General features: G+C 45.7%; 1 protein-coding gene across 18 annotated transcripts in view; it reads left to right on the top strand.

The window, feature by feature from the left end:
• The window catches only part of PAX6 (paired box 6), a 29,751-nt gene extending 12,033 nt beyond the window's left edge, over positions 1-17,718 (top strand). For 8 of the 18 annotated variants that reach the window (XM_085009228.1, XM_085009223.1, XM_085009227.1 and 5 more), the window contains 9 exons: positions 3,084-3,214; positions 4,148-4,363; positions 5,120-5,285; positions 11,174-11,332; positions 11,849-11,931; positions 12,158-12,308; positions 12,406-12,521; positions 15,472-15,622; positions 16,587-17,718. In XM_085009228.1, coding sequence (XP_084865354.1) covers positions 3,084-3,214; positions 4,148-4,363; positions 5,120-5,285; positions 11,174-11,332; positions 11,849-11,931; positions 12,158-12,308; positions 12,406-12,521; positions 15,472-15,622; positions 16,587-16,672 — 1,259 coding nt within the window. In that variant the 3' untranslated portion in view covers positions 16,673-17,718. 18 annotated transcript variants of the gene reach the window in all.
• The last annotated feature ends 5,202 nt before the right edge of the window (positions 17,719-22,920 follow it).

Raw genomic sequence — 22,920 nt, forward strand, 5'->3', positions numbered from 1 at the left:
GGGACTGTTACAGGGTGCTGGTAAGGGCAGGTTTACTGGGTCTGGGAAGAGAGTGGGTGCCGCGCCAAGGAGTTGGGAGAAGCCCTGTCCTGATATATCTGCAACTGTGTGGGTCCGGGTCGGTCCAGGCCCACAGTACCTTTGATTCTCCGGCTCTTGTGACTCCCATCCTGCCTCCGCCCAGGTCCCTGGGGCCCCAGCCCACTGTCCTGCTCGCTTCCTGGGTGCTGGTATGTGGCTTGGCGAATCTGGAGCCCAGGCCCAGAATCCTGGAGACCCAGCGAACCTAGGCGTCCGTGTTGAGGTGCGGAGTCTGGACACGGTTTAAGGCTCAGCTATAAGGAGTGCAGAAAGGCCTGAGGCCTCTAGCAACCTTCCCTTGCGGAACTGCAGACTGAAGAGGGTCCCTAGCGTCCTCTTCCCGAGCCGCTTGCCTCCCCCTGGCGCTTCCGTGGCTGGTGGGCGCCAAACGCCGGAGAGAGCGCAAGAATGGTGCACCTTAAGGCGGATTAGTTGTGCAGAACCTGCCGGACCCCGAGACTTGGCCCGGTAGGAACTCTCCTCAGCGGGGCTGAGGCTTCTGTCCACCCTTCCCGGCTGCTGGGTTCTCCCCCTGCAGCTCAGGGTCCCCAGCAGCAGGCTTTGCGGGCGGGCGGGCCCGGGCGCGAGCGCGGCGCTGAGCGTTTGCCGCTGCGGCCTGGCTGGCGGGCCCCGAGGGGCGCGGGGTCGCGGGCCGGCCTGCAGGGCTTTGTGCCGCTCGCTCCCGGGTGTGCGCGAGGCGCAGAGCATCCAAATTGACACCATATGTTTTCCTATTAGATGCTTCGCGGTCGAATTCTAGGCGCATAATCATCGCCACTGGGCGAGAGCGCCAGCCGTCCCTAGGGAAGGGACACAATGATTGAGGCTTAACCTCTGAAAGGGAACTTCGGGCTGCGCTTCCTCGCTGCCATTTCGATGCTGGCAGAGGAGACCTGGCCCTGGGCAAGCACCCGCCGCCGCCCGGCCGGTCGTTGCGGAGGTGGCGGGCACGTTATTTTTTGCCACTGGGGAGAAGGAGGGAGGTCTAGGGCTGGGCGGCCGCACACGCCCTTGGCATTCCTAGATTGGGACCTGCCCAGGCTGCTCGTGAAGTCTGGAAAGTCTTTCTCGCTTTTTCTCTGGGACAGCCTTTCTTTTTCTTGGAAGGCTCCCTTTGCTCATAGCTGCAGTCGTAGAAGCGCGTTTCGAGGCAAGGGAAGTAATAAAGGGAATTTAGGAGAAACCGGAAGCGTGAACTAGGCCTTGCTCTGTGGGAGAAGCGGTGTCCCCGCGATGTCCCTGCTCGCGCTGGGTCCGGCCGGAGCCTAGCTCCCCCAAACGCTTGTCACTTCTCATCGAGTTGAGGCTCCAGCACCCCCCCTCAGTCACGGCCCCCCCCTCCCCTCCAGGCCTTTGGCTACCCTGAAAACGCGGCTCCCCTCCAAGGGGAAACGAGTGCAGTTCAATCTCGTCTGAGTGATCTACAAATAGGGACGGAAAGGGTCGTTTTATCACGGTCCCGTTTGTCGTGACGATGCAATTTCCCGGAGCGGAGCACTGTCACAAAGTGACAAGGCTGCCACAAGCGCCCCGACTGATCTTTTCAATTAGCCTTCCATGCATGATCCGGAGCGACTTCCGCCTATTTCCAGAAATTAAGCTCAAACTTGACGTGCAGCTAGTTTTATTTTAAAGACAAATGTCAGAGAGGCTCATCATATTTTCCCCCCTCTTCTATATTTGGAGCTTATTTATTGCTAAGAAGCTCAGGCTCCTGGAGTCAATTTATCAGAGGCTCCAAGGAGAAGAGAGGAGAGGAGAGGAGAGGAAAGGAGAGCTGAACGGGGAGCCACGTCTTCTCCTGGAAGGGCTGCTCTCTAGAGTCGGGGCTGCAGGTTGGAGATTTTTAAGGAGGTGGAAATTGGCAATTGGCTTTATTTGTGAGCCTGTGGTTTCTGGGGAGGGGGCTACAGAGGGGTGCTAACTCCCTCTCTCTGTTCTCTAAGATTAGACAATGGGTGAGGTTGTGAGATAACAGGATGAAGGAGGGATGGGGACACTGTGGTGTGGTCTTTTCCTTTTCTTCTCGCTTTTTGATTTTTGCTAATATCTGTCCTTGGCTGTGGGGAGGGCCAAGTCTAGCAGGGGAAGTGAGCTGTGGCTGGTGCGAACAGACTCCCAGATCTCTGCCCCACTGCAGCAACCAGACTCCTCTGTGGTTGGAGCCGATCTGGGGCTCTGACTTCTGAGCCTGCAGTGGAGGCGATGAAACCCAGGTTGGGGTTCACTAGCCACATACTTGCTGTTCCGATTCTTCTCTACTTTACTTTCTTTTTCTAGCATTTTTTTTTTTTTTTAAACCCTGGTGCTTGTGTGGTGTCTTCGCCAGAGTTTTGAGTGTGACAGCAAACGTTTCTGGACTCTAGTGTCCGAGGGAGCACTGAAGAGCTGTAGAGTTTCCTATCACAGTTTTAACAATGCAGAGACCTTGGAGATTCAGTGTGGGTTCTGTAGGACCCCCCCCCCCCCCGTTTGCCTTGACACTCGAAGAGATCTTTGGAAGAATATTTTTGAGCCAATTATTTGCACATGATGGGTTCAGAGGCTGGCTAGGGTGTTTGTGGTGGGCTGGGAGCTCTGCTGGAGTGAAGGCGGTAGCGAGGTGCGTGTGTTCTCGCTCATTGGCATGTGTCTGCGCGGTGCTTCTGCGGTCTGCTGGGCAGGAGCTCGGCTGTGTTTGGGTTGGGCTGCCCGATGCCCCACATGGCTGTGAGGTCCTGTTGTCATTTTTGATCGATAGCAAGGACCTGATCACTGAGGTTGGCCTGGGTTGGCAGGGAGCTGAGGATGCATTGTGGTTGTCTTTTCTTCTTCCTCTTCTTTCTACTTCTTCCTCCTCTTCCCTTTCTTCATCCTCCTCCTCTTCTTTCTCTTTTCACCCTTCCTTCCTTCTTCCCTTTTCTCATCCGTCATCCTCTTCTTCTTCCTTTTCTTTCTCCTCCCTCCTCCTCTTCACTCTTCTTTCTCTCCTCTCTGCTCTGCTCTGCTCTCCCTTTCCTCAGGTCACAGCGGAGTGAATCAGCTCGGTGGTGTCTTTGTCAACGGGCGGCCACTGCCGGACTCCACCCGGCAGAAGATCGTAGAGCTAGCTCACAGCGGGGCCCGGCCGTGCGACATTTCCCGAATTCTGCAGGTGATCCTCCCGGCGCCGCCCCACTTGCCGCCCCCGCGGCCCTCCACTCCCAAAGCCCTCTCTTCATTTCTTACTGTAAATGCTGCTAATTATGGATCCCCCACCCTCACCCCACTCCAGTCCCCACCCCACTCCCCTGCCCTGCGCTTTCCCCTTGCCTTCCACCATCCTTCCCAATCTCTTTCAACCTGGGTCAGTCACATAATTCATCCGCTTAAGGAAAAAAAAAAAAAACAATTCTGTGTGTGAATTAAAACAACAACAACTTTCTCTTTTCATTTAGTAAAAACATTCATTGTGCTAACAGGTTATGGACTATAATAAAATGAGTTGTATCAACCTGCATAATTTCATCCCCCGCTCCCTCACCCTATGCTTACCTCAGAGTTCGAGAGATTTGTGTGATTTCTTCATATTCATGAAGAAGGTATATTGATTTTAACAAACAAATGCTAGTTACCTTCCTCCTCAAACTCATATTTACTCAATTGGGCATATTTTTAAAGGACCAATACCTAAAAATTCAGTTTAATTTTTCACTTCGCTCATTAAAACATAACACCCCTTTAAGCAAGGTCAGCACAAAACAATTCATCCGACTTCGTTTTGATGCATCTTCAGGCAGTGTTGATTTACAAAAACAGTTTTTTAAAACTTTTACAGTATTTTTTTTTTAGCTCAAACTGTTTGAAAGTATCATCATATTTGTAGTTTTTAGGGCTACAAATGTAATTTTAAGAAAAAAAGCTCTCTATAGTAAGTTCTCGTACCATTGAAGGTATATTTTTGTGTTATAGACCCATGCAGATGCAAAAGTCCAAGTGCTGGACAATCAAAACGTAAGCTTGTCATTGTTTAATGCATACTTAAACAATTTTATTTTTGTCTTGAAATTATTAATAATGTGGTTTTCTGTCCACTTCCCCTATGCAGGTGTCCAACGGATGTGTGAGTAAAATTCTGGGCAGGTATTACGAGACTGGCTCCATCAGACCCAGGGCAATCGGTGGTAGTAAACCGAGAGTAGCGACTCCAGAAGTTGTAAGCAAAATAGCCCAGTATAAGCGGGAGTGCCCGTCCATCTTTGCTTGGGAAATCCGAGACAGATTACTGTCCGAGGGGGTCTGTACCAACGATAACATACCAAGTGTAAGTTCACTGAGAACATTCCCCCTCCCTGCCCTAAGCTCCACTCTTTTTCCTCTTTACCATCTCTTTCATCACCTCCCTCTGCTCTCCTCCCTGCCTGTGTCTTTCTCTGTCTCCTCCCTGTGCCTTGTCTGTCTGTCTCTTCTGTACCTGGGGGTCTTGAGAGGAGCACCCTGACCTTTTTTGACCTTCTCAAAAAAAACGGGAGTCAAGTGTAGGGGGTTCTTCATCTCATTTGCATGCAGCCAAGTAGAGGGCCGAGGCGCCCAAGGAAAGGCATTTGAACCTAGAAGGAAAATGAAAATGAAAAACCAGATTCTAGCTTCCTCCAAATCTACCTGCTTGAACCTTCCTTCAGGCATCAGACATCCAGGTCTGTCCATTATAAAGCAAAACGAAAGAAAGCTCTGAGCCAAGTCTCAATATTTTGTGGGGAAATCTGTAACTCAACAAAGCAACCATGTGAGTTAGGTCACCAGAGACATGAACAGCAGTGAAGGACCCCCCCCTTCAGCCCTCCAACTCTCTACCCAACTCGGTGTCCATGCCTAAAGTGATGGCTGGCTTTCTTCCCATGATGTCTCTGCAAATTCACCCACTGTCCCAGGATGGCTGGGAGTTGTTCCTTGTTGTTGTTTTAAAATGTATTAAGGGTCATTCTTGAAGGCATGGGTGTGCTGAGATGGGAACTAAAGATAGGACAAATGTGTCTTCAGGAGACGCTACAATTTGGTTTGATTTTGGTTTGATTTGCAGGTGTCATCAATAAACAGAGTTCTTCGCAACCTGGCTAGCGAAAAGCAACAGATGGGCGCAGACGGCATGTATGATAAACTAAGGATGTTGAATGGGCAGACCGGAAGCTGGGGCACCCGCCCCGGTTGGTATCCGGGGACGTCGGTGCCAGGGCAACCTACTCAAGGTAAAAACTCAAACACCCATCCTCAAACTCTTCACATATGCGGTCTCTTGCCCATCCTCTTCTCCCTAACCTTTTCCCTCTCTGGGCTTTTGTGCTTGGAGAATGTAATGGAGAGACTCTTCGAAGGTTTGGGACACAGTGACCAGCACTGTATCTAGGTGGTGTTTGTTAAATTATCTGGTTGGCAAGGGAATTCAAGGTTGTATATGTTAGAAGTAGTATGAAGTGGCTGGTGTGTGTGTGTGTGTACACTCAAGTGTGTGTTATGAGCAGGAGTATGTGCATGCGTGTACAAGCTAGCTGCATGTTGTCCTATTCAAATTTGCCATTAAAATGCACTGAGAGCCCCCTTGCTGTAGAAGTGTGACAAGTTAACACACTGTCAGACTGCAAGGTAAACATAATTGTATCATTTTGTTTTTTGCTGTAATTGACAAATTATGTGACTATGAGTACTGTGCATATGAAAAGGTGAGCAGTGATATGCAGGGCAGAAGTGAAGATGGGGCATTGCCTCTCCATGGTGGTCTCCCACCTAAAACGACCCTACCCTCTCCTCTCCTACCCTCCCTCTGCTCCTCTGGGCCCTCGGGGGTGGGGAGAGTCAGTCCTTATCTCTGTGGGTGGTGAGTGCCTAGAAGGGTAGGGTGAGGATACTGTGAGCCGGGACCTCAGGGTGCAGGAGGGACTCTGAGGCTGGGAGGAAAGATAGGATCTGGCCGGATCTGTGAGAAGTGATGGAGGAAGAGGAGCAGATGGGGGTAGGGTCGGGTCAGTGGGCTCTTCCCTCCCCTACACACATGAGGTAGTTTGGTCAAGAATAGGAAACAGTTTACTCTGAAGATTAATCGGTATTTGTTGTCCTCGTGACAAGGAGATAATATACAGGATAATGGGACGTGGCGTCTCACTCCCCGGAGCCCGACGAAGCCTGGGGGCTCCCGGCCAGGGGCTGCCGTTGGGGGACGCTGACCCGGCGTCCAGGCACTCTCGGACCCGCTCTGGGTGCCCTGCGCCTCCACGGAGCCGGGCTAGGGAAGGGAAAATCGGTAACAGTATGCGAAATATCTGGTACAAAGGATGCTTCTGTCACTCGCAAGAATTTGTTATGGGAACAATCCTGTCGCTCTGTAATTGCTCATTAGAGAACGTTTTGTTTCTCATTAAGGCGACATGAATAAGCGTCTAGTTGAAGGAGACAGCTGTAGAAATGTTCCACAAGAGACCTCTGGACACGATTCGGCACCAATTGCCAATTAGACATGTCAGTTTTAAGAGCAGAAAACAATATAGGACGGACACTGGGAAGATAGGGAGCAAAGCGCTGGCTCCGTGTTTCCCAGCTCAGCCGCTTGGCCGGCCGAGGCCTCCCTACGCGCGGGGCCAGGCTCCCCTGGGCGATTCGCCCGCCGGCTCGCGGGATCCGCCGAACCACCGCCTTCCCGGGTGCAGGGTGCGCGGCGGGCTGCACCCGAGGAGGTGCTACCTCTGCCCAGGCGGCAGGCTGCGGCCCACTCTGGCCTCTGGTGAGGTCGGGGGAGTGACTACCTTACCCTCACCTGACCTTTGAAACTGTGGGCTTCCCACGTGCGCACACAAAACACATCCTAGTGACTCCCGAACCATTTAGGACCCATTGTCTCCCCTCCCAATCTGAGGGCCCAGTGACTGCTCCCGAGCGGAGGCTGGCTGGCAGGTCCGAGAGGTCTTGGGGGAGGGCGCGGGGCCCAGAGGCCCGGCCTGGGAGAGCTGAGCTCTGGGTGCGAGGTCTCCGGTTTGCTTGGTGCTTAGAGCCTTGCCAGCCCCTCCGCTGCCACCAGAGGTGGCGCCCGATGGGGGCGGGTTTTCGTCCGGGACGCGTGAGCGTGAGAAGGGAGATCCTAACTGCGAGGACCTGGTGGTGATGGTTGGGGCGGGAGGTGGCGCTAGCTTAGGAGCTTTGAACTTTCAGGCGCCGAGGTGCTAGAGCACGCCCGCTCACCAACCGTGAAGTGCCCTTCCTCCCGCCCCGTAGAAGCCCCATTCCCATGCTCGGTCCCCGGGCGCCGCCCGCCACCCCCGCTGCGTGGGGAGGAAGTGTTGCGCCAGCTGAGCTCCGAGTCCCGGGCGTGGGGATCCGCGGGGCGCGGGTGGCCTCGGCTGACATGTCCCGCGAATCCTCAGACGGCCCTCTGTCCCTCGCCCTCTTTCCCGGCTCGGGAAGCCGGTTTGGGGTTTTAAAGAGTCCATTGCTCCGAAAGCATAAGGCGAGGTTAGGTCTCAGAGGGAGACAAATATGGTTTCCATCTGATCAACGCCATGCTGCGGTGAATAAAATTGTGACGACGTGGGTTGACAACAAGAGACAACTCTATCCAGCCCCAATTCTCCAGCGATTTGGTGGTTTTAGGGATCACGGAGACACTTTTTTTCTTATCTCCTCCCTCCTCCCCCCCCCCCCCGCCCCCAGTAATACCCAGGCCCTCTATAGGATTTAGTCAGTCTCTTTTTCAACAGATGCTACAATGTTTTGATCCGCGCTCCAGAGCTGAAAAGGTGCCGCAACCGGGTTGCTATCTTTTCTTGCTTGTTTTCCGCCTCACTGATTCAGACACTAAGAAACTAAGGAATGATTTTATTTCCCAGCGTCTTTTTTTTTTTTTTTTTTTTCTCTTCTCCTTCTTCCAGGAAACAAATCCTATCCCTAGCGTCAGATGGTCCTGGGGCTGGGATAATGGGAGGCGCTTTCACTCGCCTTCTCACGGATTAGGCTGGAAGGTGGACGGCGCCCATTGAAGGCCCCTTCTTTGCGCTCCGAGGGGTCGCCTTTTAAAGAAGATATCTTAATTGTCTGCCACTTAGGTTTATCATGTGGGGAATTCGAGATCCGACTTCTAGTTTTATTTTGCTAAAAGCTTTAAGAGAAGAAGGTAAATCCATTAAAGAAAAAAAAAAAAAAAAAAAAAGCACAGGGGCGGATGAGGGTTGCGCGGCCAGTCTAAGAGTGACCTCTCAGGCGGCGGCAGTACCGCCTGGCTGCGAACAGTTGCCACTTTGAAAGTAGCAAGCCAACTTTGAGTGGTGCACGCTCGCTCCACCGGGGTAGTGGAAGGATCCTGCAGCCTCCGGTTTCTGCCGAGCGGCCTCTAAAGCCACTGCCGCATGTTTGTTTTCTCCAAAGAGGTTCAAAAATGAGCTCTCCTCGTCCTTGTTGACTTCCTCCCCTTAAACATCAGTTCTCAAGCCCGTCGCTATGCCTGCCCTGCGTTCGTGTGTGTGTGTGTGTGTGTGTGTGTGTGTGTGTGTGTGAGAGAGAGAGAGAGAGAAAGGGAGGGAGAGACAGAGACAGAGACGGTGGTGGAGGGAGGGAGGAAGGGAGAGGGAGAGTGTGCTCAAATATCCATGTTTTAAAATTAGGAAAATATCAGTGAAGCAAACTGGAACAGCGAATGCTCTCTGCGGGGTCCTCTGAGGCAGACCGGGATAGCTTTGTTTAATTGTCCAGGTCGAATGTGCCAGAAAAAAGGACTGGGGTGGGGCCTCCTGGAAGGCGTGAGTGACCACCCCGGTGAGATGGGATTGTGTTCTGCTCAGCACTCCCCTCCCTAAAACGCCGCATGATGGCAGGTTTTTGTTTGCGCTTTCCAAAAGCAATAACTGATGGGCCTTTCTAGTTGGCCCAAAAGGTCTATTTCTAAAGTCTTCCTCGTTGGTGGAATCCGAAAATAAAAGGGGCTCTTCATTTCATTCCCTGAAAAACACTTTGAAAAGTCACCCGGAAACTCGGGGCAGTAAATTAGCACCGACACTGGTGCCTGCACACGTGAATGAGCTGCTCTCCCTCAGCTAAGTAGCGCCTCTCCCCCCCCACCCCCACTTTTCTGATGAAGAGCAAGACACCCAAAGTAGGGCCAGGGCCCATTTGCTAATAGTCTCTCTCTCCCTCATCTCCCTTCTTCTCTTTCTCGCCCCCTCTCCTTCCACCCCCTTATCTCTTTTTCCTCTCAGCATTCTTTTCTCTCCCTCTTATACCTTTCTGGCCTGTCTCTTTGGAGCCCTCTTTCTTCCTGCATCCTTCTAGACATGTCCCCTCCCCTGGTCCCCCCCACTCCCTCCCCCACCCCCTGACCCTGGTCTCCACCCTCCCCGCCTGCCCCCCTCACTTCCCCCCACACTCGGGTCCTCTTCCACCGCCCCTGCGTCCCCCCACCCCCTGCCCCGGGCCCCCCATCCACCCTCCATCCCCCCCAGCCAAGCGCCTAAATAGCATTGAGGCGACCGCTCTCCGGACAGTGATTAATGATAGCAGAGCAGAGGGGTTAACACACTTCACTGAAAAGTCTGTTGACTGGGCTTCTTGTAACACAATGTGGCCCGCTGCACGCCTCAAGAGAATCCTTTTGTTGTCCGCGCTCATTGTGGCCTCAAAATTCTGCCCACGAAAGTTTGCCAACGCTCCTGCCCCAGGAGTTTAATAGTTTCCCTTACTCGCGGGGCATTGTGCGGCGCTGAAAAGCAGCCCCTCGCTATTCAAGTGTTGGTGGTCATCTCAATAGATCTCCAAGGGCCCATATGGTGGCCAGTGCCGATGAATCCGCCTGTTTAAATGGGGGAGAAAGTTGGGGTTTTAAAACATTTCAAAGTTCCTGAAAAGATCCCACTAGATCCTGTCACAATTCCCTGAACTCTTTGATGGCGCTGCCTATTGTCTCCAGGTTATAAATGATATTCCTGGCCAAGTCGATTCCCACCAAGGCGCCCCTAGAGAGCCCTCCCCCCCAGGTTTCCAGGAAGGGAGGGGGCTGCCCCTGTTGGTATCCCCTGGGGGCCTCAGGACCCAACACTCAGGACCCAGCAGGCAATGGCCCAGGAGGCCCAGCCAGAGCTGGGTCCTTCCCTTCCGGGAGGCTGTGGCCTCACTAGCAAGGTGCAAGAGGAGACAGCTAGCTTGCCCTCCAAGTAGCAAGGGAAAACAATCAAACTTTCCCCTGTTTAATGATAGAAATTACATTAAAAGTGGTGGAAATGCCCTAATTAAAAATGTACCACTTAAATGATATGCCAAGGATTCAGCTGCAGCATAGCATATTGAGCTAGTTAGTGAACTCTCTCCTATTTCTTTTTTAAAATTACACGTTAAAAATTTAAAAGAAATCTTACTTTTCTCTGGTGCAACACATTACAAAGAATGGACAGTCCTTTTATCTAAATATAAAATTCCATTTTCAGCAATTATAGCCTGTTCTTGGTGATGATATAATTACAGCTGTGCTCGTAATAGGTGTCAAGGCAGAGCGCACTCATACAATAGTTGAATAAAACTGCAGAACAATGCGAGCACTTCTAAATTCACAACCTTTAAAATGAAATTGACTGTGCAGAATTCAAATAAAAACTAGATAAATATTTTTTTTAAAGATTACAAGCTTGGTTTGGTTTCTTAATAGCATTTTCTACAAACCTATCAACATCTAATTGATTAGCTAGGAATTACTGATTATAGATCAGCCAAAATCTTGAACGTCACTCTTCTATTTTCCCAACACAGCCACAGGTAAATAAATTCTCTGAGGAGAGGGAACTGGGGGAGGCATTTGGAGAGTGGAGGTTACTTATGAAAGATCATTTTCATTGCAAACTTTAGCACTTGTTTTGTTATTTAAAGACACGCCACTCTATAGGTATCTCAGTTATACAGCCTCATCTCGATAAAAATAGAAACGAACCCGGTGGTCAGGTAACAAATGGCGCTAACAGCTTTTATTAAAAGAAGGCCGGCAAGTTGCCTTGGGAATGTTTTGGTGAGACTCAGAATAAACTGCTCTTAGAGTTTACGGCTATATGAGGCCCCTTTCGGAGGCTCCAAGTTATTCCAAATTTCTCTTCCTGTCCTGTTCTTTTTGTTCCAGATGGCTGCCAGCAACAGGAAGGAGGGGGAGAGAATACCAACTCCATCAGTTCCAATGGAGAAGACTCAGATGAGGCCCAAATGCGACTTCAGCTGAAGCGGAAGCTGCAAAGAAATAGAACATCCTTTACCCAAGAGCAAATTGAGGCCCTGGAGAAAGGTGATGGAGTTTTTCAAAGTAGAGAAGCAGTAAATCAAAGTAAATGCCACATCTTCAGTACAAAGAGCTAAATTTAGCCGGGGCCTTTGCACAGAGGCCTGAAAAGGTTTCTTTTTTCTTTCTGTCTTTTTTTTTTTTTTCTTCCTGGGCATCTTTTCAGTGTGTGTGTGTGTGTGTGTGTGTGTGTGTGTGTGTGTGTGTGTTTGTGTGTGTTCTTTCTTCTTTTCATGTATCAGTGATTCAAAGATGAAAAGTCTGACTTCTCATAAAGAAAAAAAAATGATGATTTGGCTAATTCATGCCACAGAACAGACCTTGAATGAATGGCATTCCAAAGAAAATAGAACTTGGTTCTGGTGGGATAGTTCTTCCTAATGCTAATAGTAGTATCGTTTTAAAGGGAATTGTTTGGAAGTGACAGAAGTGGGGAGGTGGGAACCAACTCCATCCAGGGTTTGGTTGACACATTTTGTATAGTTCTGGCACAACACAGAAAAATGCAACTTACTCTTTCAGAGTTTGAGAGAACCCATTATCCAGATGTGTTTGCCCGAGAAAGACTAGCAGCCAAAATAGATCTACCTGAAGCGAGAATACAGGTACGCAGGGGCTGTGCGTTGATGCTTTGTAATTCATGCCATTTGCCTTTTCTAGAGACACAGGTGCTGCTAAGGACACCATTTGTTTATATAAATAGTAGCAATTGATTCTTTTGCTAAATATTTTACCACCACTGGGGGCTGAGGGTGGAGGATAGTGGTCCTGTGAGGGGTGGGGTGGAGCTGGGAGCAGGCACAGGGCTAACCTTTTCCCTCTGATTCCTAGGTATGGTTTTCTAATCGAAGGGCCAAATGGAGAAGAGAAGAGAAGCTGAGGAATCAGAGAAGACAGGCCAGCAACACACCTAGTCATATCCCCATCAGCAGTAGTTTCAGTACCAGTGTCTACCAACCAATCCCACAACCCACTACACCTGGTAATTTGAAATATGAATACTACCAATACCTGTGTTTCAACCTGTGTGCCCTTGGCTCTGCCTCACCATGACCGTCTGTGTGTCCTTCTCCCTGCAGTTTCCTCCTTCACCTCTGGTTCCATGTTGGGCCGAACAGACACAGCCCTCACCAACACCTACAGTGCTCTGCCACCCATGCCCAGCTTCACCATGGCAAATAACCTGCCTATGCAAGTAAGTGAGGCCCATGGCTGCCCATCTAACGGGCCCCTAGGAGAGGAGGTGAGGAAGGGGCTGGGGCCTGCAGACCTCATTGGCTCTGTGTGTATCCTTGGGAGCCTTTCTCGATACTGTGATGGGCTTGACCAGTCAAGTCAGAGATGCAAATGGTCCATCCAGCTGTTTAGTCGACTGATTAATTGATGGACTCATGCGTTTAACGAATTAAAAAGCCTGATGTTCAGTCAAGTTGATCTGCCTTTTGCTCACTGAGCATGGAAGCTTGATAATGTTGGGTGAGAATGGGACAGGTTTTGGAAACCAGTGGAACTTGAATCAGAAATTGAAAATGATGTGGTCAAATGATTAAATAGTAAGGGATTAGAATACCCAATACACATTATATTAATGTGTTTGTAAGTATATACTCTTTCTGTGCATTTTGGACGTTATTTAGGATGTTTGTGAGAATCTAGTGAGGAAGAAAAAAAGGATCAGAAATGGGATTTACATTTGCCTAGTGTGATACACTTCACAGGGGAAAGGCAAGTTTTCTTTTATATCTTACACCAAAAAAAAAAAAAAAAAAGAATAGAGTTTTTAAAAAAAAGGAATAGAAATAGAATTTGCTAGAAATTGTTTTGTTATATTTTGGTTTTTTGGGTTTTTTTTTTTGTTTTCTGTATAGTTTTATTTTTAAAAATTACTCAATAAATGTTATTACATTTATAATTGTACCACAATCATCACAACCCAGTTTTACAGCATTTCCATCCCAAACCCCAGTGCATCCCCCCCATCCTGTCTCATTTGGAAACCATAAGTTTTTCAAAGTCTGTGAGTCAGTATCTGTGCTGCAAAGAAGTTCATTGTGTCCTTTTTTTAGATTCCACATGTGAGTGATAGCATATGATGATGGTGTTTCATTGTCTAATTTCACTTAAGTATTTGCTAGAAGTTTAGTGCACCTTTGCCATGAATCGTGTGATGAGTTTGGGGCATTTCTAGCTGCCTGGAAGGGTTCATGCTAGTCGCTGGGTATAACAGTGTGCCCCTACTCTCAGTTCCATCTGAAATATTTATCAGCCCCTACATATACTAGGCCTGCAGTAGGTTAACCCTTTGTGATGGAAGAACTTGGGAGCTGGAGAGGGGCTTCTTGATGAGGAAAAAGCCTTGGTCTTATGGTGAGCCTTCTGCAGGGCCTTCCCCAGGACTCCTGTTCTGTTTGTGCAGCAATTAGACATGCCAGATAGTGTGAGATGGGCCAGCGAGAGCCCCTGATGGAAACAGATCTGCAGTTAACCCAGATGGTTTCTTCTCCGCTCAACATCTTTTGCTGGATTTCTAATCCAAATCGCACCAAAATAAATGCTTCACAGTCTTTAGACTAATAGAGGAGTAGCTAGATAAGCAACTTCAGAAGAATTATTCACATGTCTATTTTTATTGCATCTGGGTATTATTGGCCATAGAGCAATTTATGTAAATTATGGGATTAACAGCCCATTAGTTGGTGTTGCTACAACTGCCTTGGAATTTTCCAGAAGTTGAGGTTGCCTCAAGGAAGTGATTTCTGGAATTAGAAACAAATGCAAGTTGAAATTCTCTCAGGGCCCTGAAGGCCTGCTTGTCTCTGAACCCGATGTTAGCAGTCATCCTTGGAATTTAATAAGGCCACCGAGTATCTGTTCAGTTTGTAGGTTGTAGCAATGTCTAGGTTTCTACGAAGATAAAAAAATGTGTATATGGGAAAAAATTAGAAACTATTAAATAGATGCTGCTATTCTCTTGGGGTTGTTTCCACACATAGACTGGTATGGGTCAATTTATTTCAAACACTGACTTAAAAATTAGGCAACTATATCATTCAAATCATATGTACATTCATTAAGCATAAAGAAAATCAAAATAGTGATTCTACTGTTCAGAGAAAGTTACTCTATGAACTTTGGAGTAGGGTGAGGGCTCTCTCTGGGCATCAGTTTACCCTGTTGATGAAAAATTTCAACTGTTTTACAAAGGGTGTGTCCTACTCTAAACCTTCTCTTACATGTCACGCTCTCTGAGCAAGTGGATCTTGGAATGATGAACATTTCTCAGTTTGCAGGGCAGAACAGTACTCTCACCTCCCTTGTTCCTGACATTATGCTTCTATTAATTCATCCCAAGCTTGCTGCCCCAGCATAGCTCCACGAGAGCTCATGAGGGGTTTTGTCCTAGCTCTACGTATTTCTTATTTTAGTTAGGATATAGGTTTATCTTTTCAGTACCATGACTCCAAGCACTTAGAGGGTAGCAACACAATTTTGTGGGTAAAACCCAATCTCGATTTTGGGGTCCGTAAGAAAGTCACAGCTAATTCTCAGGATGGGGCTCAGTATTTATTGACACTTCTGACTTCTTTAACCTGAGATCATTAATGATCTGCCTCTTTAAGAATCTTCACATCCAGAAGTCCAACCATGAAAAGGAAAGCTCTCAAGGTCCCCAAACTAAACTTGACAGAGAGCTCCTCCTACTGTTCTCTGCCTCAAAGCTTGAGATTGGGGGTTTGAGGAGCATGCCACTGGATTTCTAAATAGATTGGATTTGCAGGGGTGGGGATATGTGTTTATGGAAGTCCTCATGCTATAGCTTCTCTAAAGATGCCAGCAGAGGTCCGAGATGAAAACGGACAAAAACCTTATTTATTTATGGATAATGTCAACCATCTAGGTGGACAATATCTGAATTGCTGGTACTTTAAAGAGTTCGGTGTGTAGACAGCTTTACTCGAGCAGTGGCCGATGGAAGGCCTGGTTGGAGGCCGGTCTTCAACTTCCCCCGTGGAATTCCAATGTTCTGCTTGAGGGCATCTTTAATGCTCAGCCTTGCTGGCGGAGTTCCTGGGGGAGGAGGGAGCCTGGGGATGTGGCTGCGGATGTGTCTCTCAGTAACCACGGGTTTGCCTTTCTCCTCCCAGCCCCCAGTCCCCAGCCAGACCTCCTCGTACTCCTGCATGCTGCCCACCAGCCCTTCGGTGAACGGGCGGAGTTATGATACGTACACACCCCCCCACATGCAGACACACATGAACAGTCAGCCGATGGGCACCTCGGGCACCACTTCCACAGGTGAGCCGCTGCTCTCTGCGGGCTGCATAGAGGTGGCCTTTGCAGCTTCCTTTGCCAGGTGATCGCCCTTCTCTCCAAGTTTACCTAAAAAGAACCTCCTGGCCTTGTGTGATGGTGTGTTTAACGCTCTGTTGTTCGCTTTCCTGGGGAAAACTGATCGAAAAGGGAAATTCAGCCAAGCTAAGTAGTGACTTGACCAAAGTTGTTTGTCCTGAATTTGGCCACAGACGTTGTATATGAAGACAAGGCCCGAAAATGTAACTTTTCCCAGGAGAGATTAGTATATTAGCCAAAGCTCAATGGTGAGGGCCCCCGAGCTTTATTTTATTTTATTTTTTTGGCTGTTTGCCTTTTCTGGGGCCACTCCCGCAGCATATGGAGGTTCCCAGGCTAGGGGTCCAATTGGAGCTGTAGCCACCAGCCTACACCAGTGCCACAGCAACGCGGGCTCCGAGCCACGTCTGCAACCTACACCAGAACTCATGGCAATGCCAGATCCTTAACCCACTGAGCAAGGCCAGGGATCGAACCTGCAACCTCATGGTTCCTAATTGGATTCGTTAACCACTGCGCCACGCCGGGAACTCCAAGGTCCCCTGAAGCTTATTTGGAAGACTTCTCCGTTCCCTCCTAGCTCCTCTATGCCTTTCACTGCAACTGAAGAACTACTGCTTTGGTTTTCCAGGATAGTTTTGTTGCTAAAATTCCACACAACAAACACATGGAGTTGCTTTTTCTGGGAGTGGGGGGACATCGGGAGGCTTGGGATTCAATAGGTGTGTGTAAACATGTCATCTGGTTTCTGAAGGTGCTGCTTTTCTTTGTAAGACTTCAGAAAATTAAAAAAATACAGTTGAAATGTTAGAAGGTACCAGAGATTTTTTTTTTAATCTTATAAATTCATACTCCATGCCTGTCTCTCAAAGGGAATATCTACATGGCTATTTCTTTCATCCACTTCTAGGACTCATTTCCCCTGGTGTGTCAGTTCCAGTTCAAGTTCCTGGAAGTGAACCTGATATGTCTCAATATTGGCCAAGATTACAGTAAAAAACAAAAAACAAAAACAATCAAAAAAACAAAAAGAAAGGATATATTGTGTTAACTCAGTCAGTGACTCTGTGGACACAACAGTTGGGCGTTCAGGAAGGAAAGAAAAATGGCTGTTAGAAGCACTTCAGTTCTGCAATTGTGTCCTGTGTTGTACCACTGGGGAATGGACTTGAAACAAGGACCTTTGTATACAGAAGGCGCTATATCAGTTGGAACAAATCTTCATTTTGGTATCCAAACTTTTATTCATTTTGGTGTATTATTTGTAAATGGGCATTTGTATGTTATAATGAAAAAAGAACAACGTAGACTGGATGGATGTTTGATCCCTGTTGGTCATGAAGGTGTTAAAAACAACAAAAAACAAAGGAAATCATGATCAACAAGCTTTGCCATGAATTTAAGAGTTTTATCAAGATATATCGAATACTTCTACCCATCTGTTCATAGTTTATGGACTGATGTTCCAAGTTTGTATCATTCCTTTGCATATAATTAAACCTGGAACAACATGCACTAGATTTATGTAAGAAATATCTGTTGGTTTTCCAAAGGTTGTTAACAGATGAAGTTTATGTGCAAAAAAAGGGTAAGCTATAAATTCAAGGACGAAAAAAGTTGATAGCTAAAAGGTAGAGTGTGTCTTCGATATAATCCAATTTGTTTTATGTCAAAATGTAAGTATTCGTCTTCCCTAGAAATCCTCAGAATGATTTCTATAATAAAATTAATTTCATTTATATTTGACAAGAATACGCTATAGATGTTTTATACACATTTTCATGCAATCATAAGTTTCTTTTTTGGCCAGCAAAAGTTAATTGTTCTTAGATATAGTTGTATTACTGTTCACAGTCCAATCATTTTGTGCATCTAGAATTCATTCCTAATCAATTAAAAGTGCTTGCAAGAGTTTTAAACTTAAGTGTTTTGAAGTTGTTCACAACTACATATCAAAATTAACCATTGTTGATTGTAAAAAAAAAAAAACCATGCCAAAGCCTTTGTATTTCCTTTATTATACTATTTTCTTTTTAACCTTATAGTGTGGTGTTACAAATTTTGTTTCCATGTTAGATGAACATTCTAAACCAATGGTTACTTTCATACATACTTTAAATTCTGATTATCCTTAAAGAAATAGGTCTTAGAGAGATCACAAATCGCAAATGTGTTAGAAAAAAATTCCACTTAAAGCCGTGTGTAGGTCTGTGCCCATCTATACCCACAGTACACATACAAAATGGTAACGTTTCCCAGTTTGCCATTTAATCAAAAGCTTAAAGTCTAGATACAATTAAAAAATGCAACAAGCTACTAACTAGGAATTGTCTTTTGAATTAGGGCTGGCGTTTTCAATCTGGGCCGATTTCCATCGTCAGCCTGTTTCAGCAGCGATTTCACTGAAGTAAATTCAAAAGTAGATTTCTTATACAAGATTCCCTGAAAGCTGTTGCCTTTCTCAAATAGGCCCTCTCCCTCTTCTGTCTCCCTCCCCTTTGCACAAGAGGCATCATTTCCCATTGAACCACTACAGCTGTTCCCATTTGAATCTCGCTTTCTGTGCGGTTGTGGATGGTTGGAGGGTGGAGGGGGGATGTTGCATGTCAAGGAATAATGAGCACAGACACATCAACAGACAACAACAAAGCGGACTGTGACTGGCCGGTGGGAGTTAAAGGCCTTCAGTCATTGGCAGCTTAAGCCAAACATTCCCAAATCTATGAAGCAGGGCCCATTGTTGGTCAGTTGTTATTTGCAATGAAGCACAGATCTGATCATGTTTAAAGTGGCGGCACGCAGGGCAGGAGTGCTTGAGCCCAAGCAAAGGATTGAAAAAAATAAGTCTTTGTTGGATGAAAAAGGCCTGTCTGAGACTTTTATTTCTGTCTGTTCTGTGGAACATATAAGTCAATATGGATAAGTTTTCTTCTGCAAACCTCAGTCAAAGGCTAGGGGTCTGGCGGTCTAAATTAAATGCTCGCACAGGCAAAAAACTTCTGGGGGACAAAGACACACCTCCACTGAATCGTACTCTGCTCTTTTTTTTGTTTTGTTTTTACTCCCCAAAGGCAAATGATCAGAAATAGAGAAATCCGTTGGAGGCTTTAAAAAGTAACTTTCTAGTTTAACATCTACTATGTTCTAGTTAAAGAATTACTTGTGAACAGATAATTGTGTTCATCTTTCCGGCATGCTGTATATTAATAATTTTACTCCACCGGAGTTGCTGTGCATTTAGGGACACGTTGACTACAGTTTTTGTGTACGCGCGAGTTGTGTGTTTCACCGGCAGCCTGCCCTGCCTGTGTGCACGCTTCTGGGGTGAAGTGTGCCCATGTATGCACGGTTGGGACAGTTGCCCGTGCAGATATTTCTACCTCCTGACATTTTGCAGCCTACATTCCCTGAGGGACATGTGCCCAGGGAACCGCGAGAGGAGGGCTCTGTGTGTGTGTGTGTGTGTGTGTGTGTGTGTGTGCACGCGCGCGCACGCGGCAGCTGCTGGCTGGCTCACTTCTTCCCTGCAAGAAGGGACGGTTTCCAACTGGCTATGATTTGGGACAGGGTCAGGCAGCCAGTCCTGGCCCTCGGCTCTGTTGTGCAGAGAGCAGAGACTTTGGCGAATGGGGTGTGGCATGTGGGTGCAGGAGCTGGGGATGGGAGCAGGGGAGTGCGGTGAGTGTGGAGAAGAGTGTGCACTTGGGCACGTACGCATGTCCTCTGAGGGTCAGGCTTGCCAGGGCGCAGTGGCTCAGCAGCCTGGTTTGGTCTGCAGAAACAGCCGCTTAGCTGCAGAAGCCTGTGGTCCAGCAGGATGGGATGGCGGCCTTGTCTTCTGTCCTCGCCCTAGGAAGATGAGCTGTCCTTTTGAATGGAGCTCCAGGCACACCCCCGGGGACAGCATGGCAGGCACTGTGTGGAAGCAGTGCCCAGAGGTGGCCTTTTCCTCATTCTTGAAATCATGTTTTGTTTTTTTATTTATTGATAGGACTATTTATATATTTATGAGTGGGAACTCTTCAGGGATGCTTTGATGCTATCTTCCGGGATGCTGGCCATCTCTTTGTGGTGTCCTCTGCAGAACTGCAAGACTTAACAGCCTATGATTTTTCTCCAAACTTGCCTGACTTAGGGAGACCAGGTGAACAGAAGTCGAGCTGAATATCGGAGTAGGAGACATTCTAATTACTCCAAGTAAACAAATGCTTGTGACTATAATGAATTCCCAGAATTTCCGTACCTCCTCCTCCCCACCCCCACCCCAAGCTGTGCCTCCTCTTAAGTGGAAAGCAACTGGCTTCTTGACATAATATAATCATTTCTTCTTTTTTTTTTTAAATTCATAACTAGGTTCCCAAGGGTCGTTCATACAGTAGTATTCTAAGATTTGGCTTTGTGAGTTTTTATCATCTTAGGAGGGTGTCCATCTTCTGCTTATGTCTTTTTGCTCTGGGCCTGAATGTTAACAAGACTTTTTTTTTCTTTTTTAAAGAAAGGGTTTTCTTTTCTGCATGTTTGGCTCACCAAGGTCGAACACAAATTTTTTCCTTTTCTGTACCTCAAGAATAAACCTCATCTATTTTGTATTAAATTCCTCCCCCCCTCGGTTCTAAATGATTGCACTGTTCAGTATTAAAGTTCGAACTCCCTAAGTACTTAGGGTTAGTCTTGCTTAAATTTGGTGGTGTTGATGGTGACTATCTTTGGAAAGCATTAACATGATGCTTTAGAAATGACATTCCTAATGGGCTTAAACAAATGAATAGGGTTCCCCCCCAACACTTTCGCTTTGTATGCGCATTTGTGTGTCTGATTCTTAAAAAGATAGACAGGGAATTGATTGCAGACTGTTGCTTCCTTTTGAAGTAGGTTTATTTTGTCTAGTGTTAGTATTTGCAGATCCCGGAGGTGGAGATAAAGAATAAATGGAAGAGAAAAGTGGAAATTGGTGGCTACTGAAAAGAAATTCAGAAGGTCTTAGAACTCCAGCACCTGAGCAGACTCTAGCAGTCAAAATATTTACCTCATGTTAAAGGAAGGCAAATCTAGCGTAAGAAATGAATACCATAGAGGGTTTAGAAGTTTTTAGAAACATTTAAAAGATATGAGGACTTTCAAATACTGTTTGGCATTGTTACTTAAATATCTTTGAGACAAGTTGATAATCGAAAAAAAGAACTGTTAATAGAGTGTATATTTCATAATATATCAAGATGGCTTGTATACCTGCAGTAGCATTATTGAGGATTGATATTTTGTATCTAGTAAGTTATTAGCATATGGATAATCGATATTTCCAGAAGGAAAATACATTTTTAGGGTGGGTTTTTAATCAGAAAAACAAAAATATGCATCCCTCTCCAGCAGCTTATTTTTACAAAGCCTGCCTAGTGAATCAGAACAACAAAGCACTTGGATCTGATTTTTGGAAAGCCCAGGTACTATTATCGTTCAAAACGTACTTTTACTCAGTTTGAAAAGTTTCTTTTATATTTAAGAGTTCCAATATGCATATTCAATTTTTATAGTATTTATCTATTTGCAAAGCATATATTAACTAGTAATTGGCTGTTAATTTTATAAACATGGTAGCGAGGGTAGTAAATCAATGACCTATTAAGTATTTTTGACAAGCAGTTTTCATATCTGATGACCTCACGTTTCCTTTTCAGAGTCAGATGCTATGTAATTTTTCCGCTGCGTGTTTGTATAAAATGAATCACAACACGGTAAGAAAAAGGTTAGACTTATTAAAATAATAACCCGACTAAAATATTCACTTGAGTTTATTCAGATTGTTCATAATGCTTTCAAAGGACATAGCAAAGCTTTTGTGAAGTATCTGCATATTATTTATTATCTATGGACTAAATTGATTTTTGAAGTTGCTTTAAATTTTAAAAGCACCTTTGCTTAATATAAAAGCCCTTTAATTTTAACTGACAGATCAATTCTAAACTTTATTTTGAAAAGAAAATGGGGAAGAATTTGTCTTTCGAATTAAAAGAAGTGAAAAAAATAAACCAGACGTTCTAAAAAAATAGAAGAAACCTGATTTTTAGTACTAATGAAATAGCAGGTGACAAAATAGTTGTCTTTTTGATTTCGATCACAAAAAATAAACTGGTAGTGACAGGATATGATGGAGAGATTTGACATCCTGGCAAATCACTGTCATTGATTCAATTATTCTAATTCTGAATAAAAGCTGTATACAGTATGTGTTTATGCTACAGTGGGTTTTTTTTTTTAAGTGACTGACATTCATCATATTGGTTAGACAGTTTTAAAAACCCAGCCTTTGTTTTCTGCAATGTTGTCAAGAACAAATAAAGTATAATTTGTGGTATATTAAAAGCAAACTGCTTAAAAATGCTAGCTATAACTGCTTCAAAATAGTCTAACATATTTGAAAATATATTTTGGAAATTCAGTTTCTCCTAACAGATGTTAAGCAGCTTTTTAAAAATTGAGACTCTCTACTTAAATATGCAAGTTACTTTTTTACTCTTGCTTTTTGTCTAGTATTTGCCAAAAGCTTTGAGAATATGGCAATATGATTCAAAAAACGAGTGTTTCATATGAAAAGTGGTTAAATGCTATATATCTCCAAAGTCATGCTTATATGCTTATAAGTGTACACACCCACCAACGTTCCTACTTAACTAAGGGTTTACCTGATGCAATGGAAATCTCAGTTAGCTTCAGTGTTCTGCTTTGTCTCAGACTAATGTTTGGTAAAAATTTCTCACCAGGCTTCAATACATGTTCTTCCCCAGTATCCTCGTATTAATGTAGCTGTCAGTTTGAATTTCAATCCTGAATCATGTTTATTGACATAATTTCATAGTGCTGATTTTGTTTAGGATACTAGAGATTATCAACTTCTTTAAGTTCTCTATCACTCAGGTTCTTTATTAACTACTATAGCAGACTAATTGTCTTTAATGGGGTCTTAATCCCCAAATATTATTTTGTCCTCATCAATTTTATAACAGGATGCATAAGTACAAATTCATTTTATTAGCGTCTTCATATATTAGCAAACACATTTTTTCATTTCTTAAAAAAAGAAACCTTAGCATTTTGGGTGGGAGGTATCTTTTTCAGAAATGAAGAGAACCTATGTTTTTCATTTACAATTTTGAATTTCATAATGTTTTATATGCTGTCCGCTGTTAACATGCACTTTACCGTGAGTGCCTTAAACACACATACACCAATGACCACTGTAAGGCATC

The sequence above is a fragment of the Sus scrofa genome, chromosome 2 (genome assembly GCF_054392235.1).
Source record: "Sus scrofa isolate SSC_HxYL_T2T_F1_AM1 chromosome 2, Sscrofa_HxYL_maternal_Yorkshire_Landrace_v2.0, whole genome shotgun sequence".
Classification (NCBI taxonomy): domain Eukaryota; kingdom Metazoa; phylum Chordata; class Mammalia; order Artiodactyla; family Suidae; genus Sus; species Sus scrofa.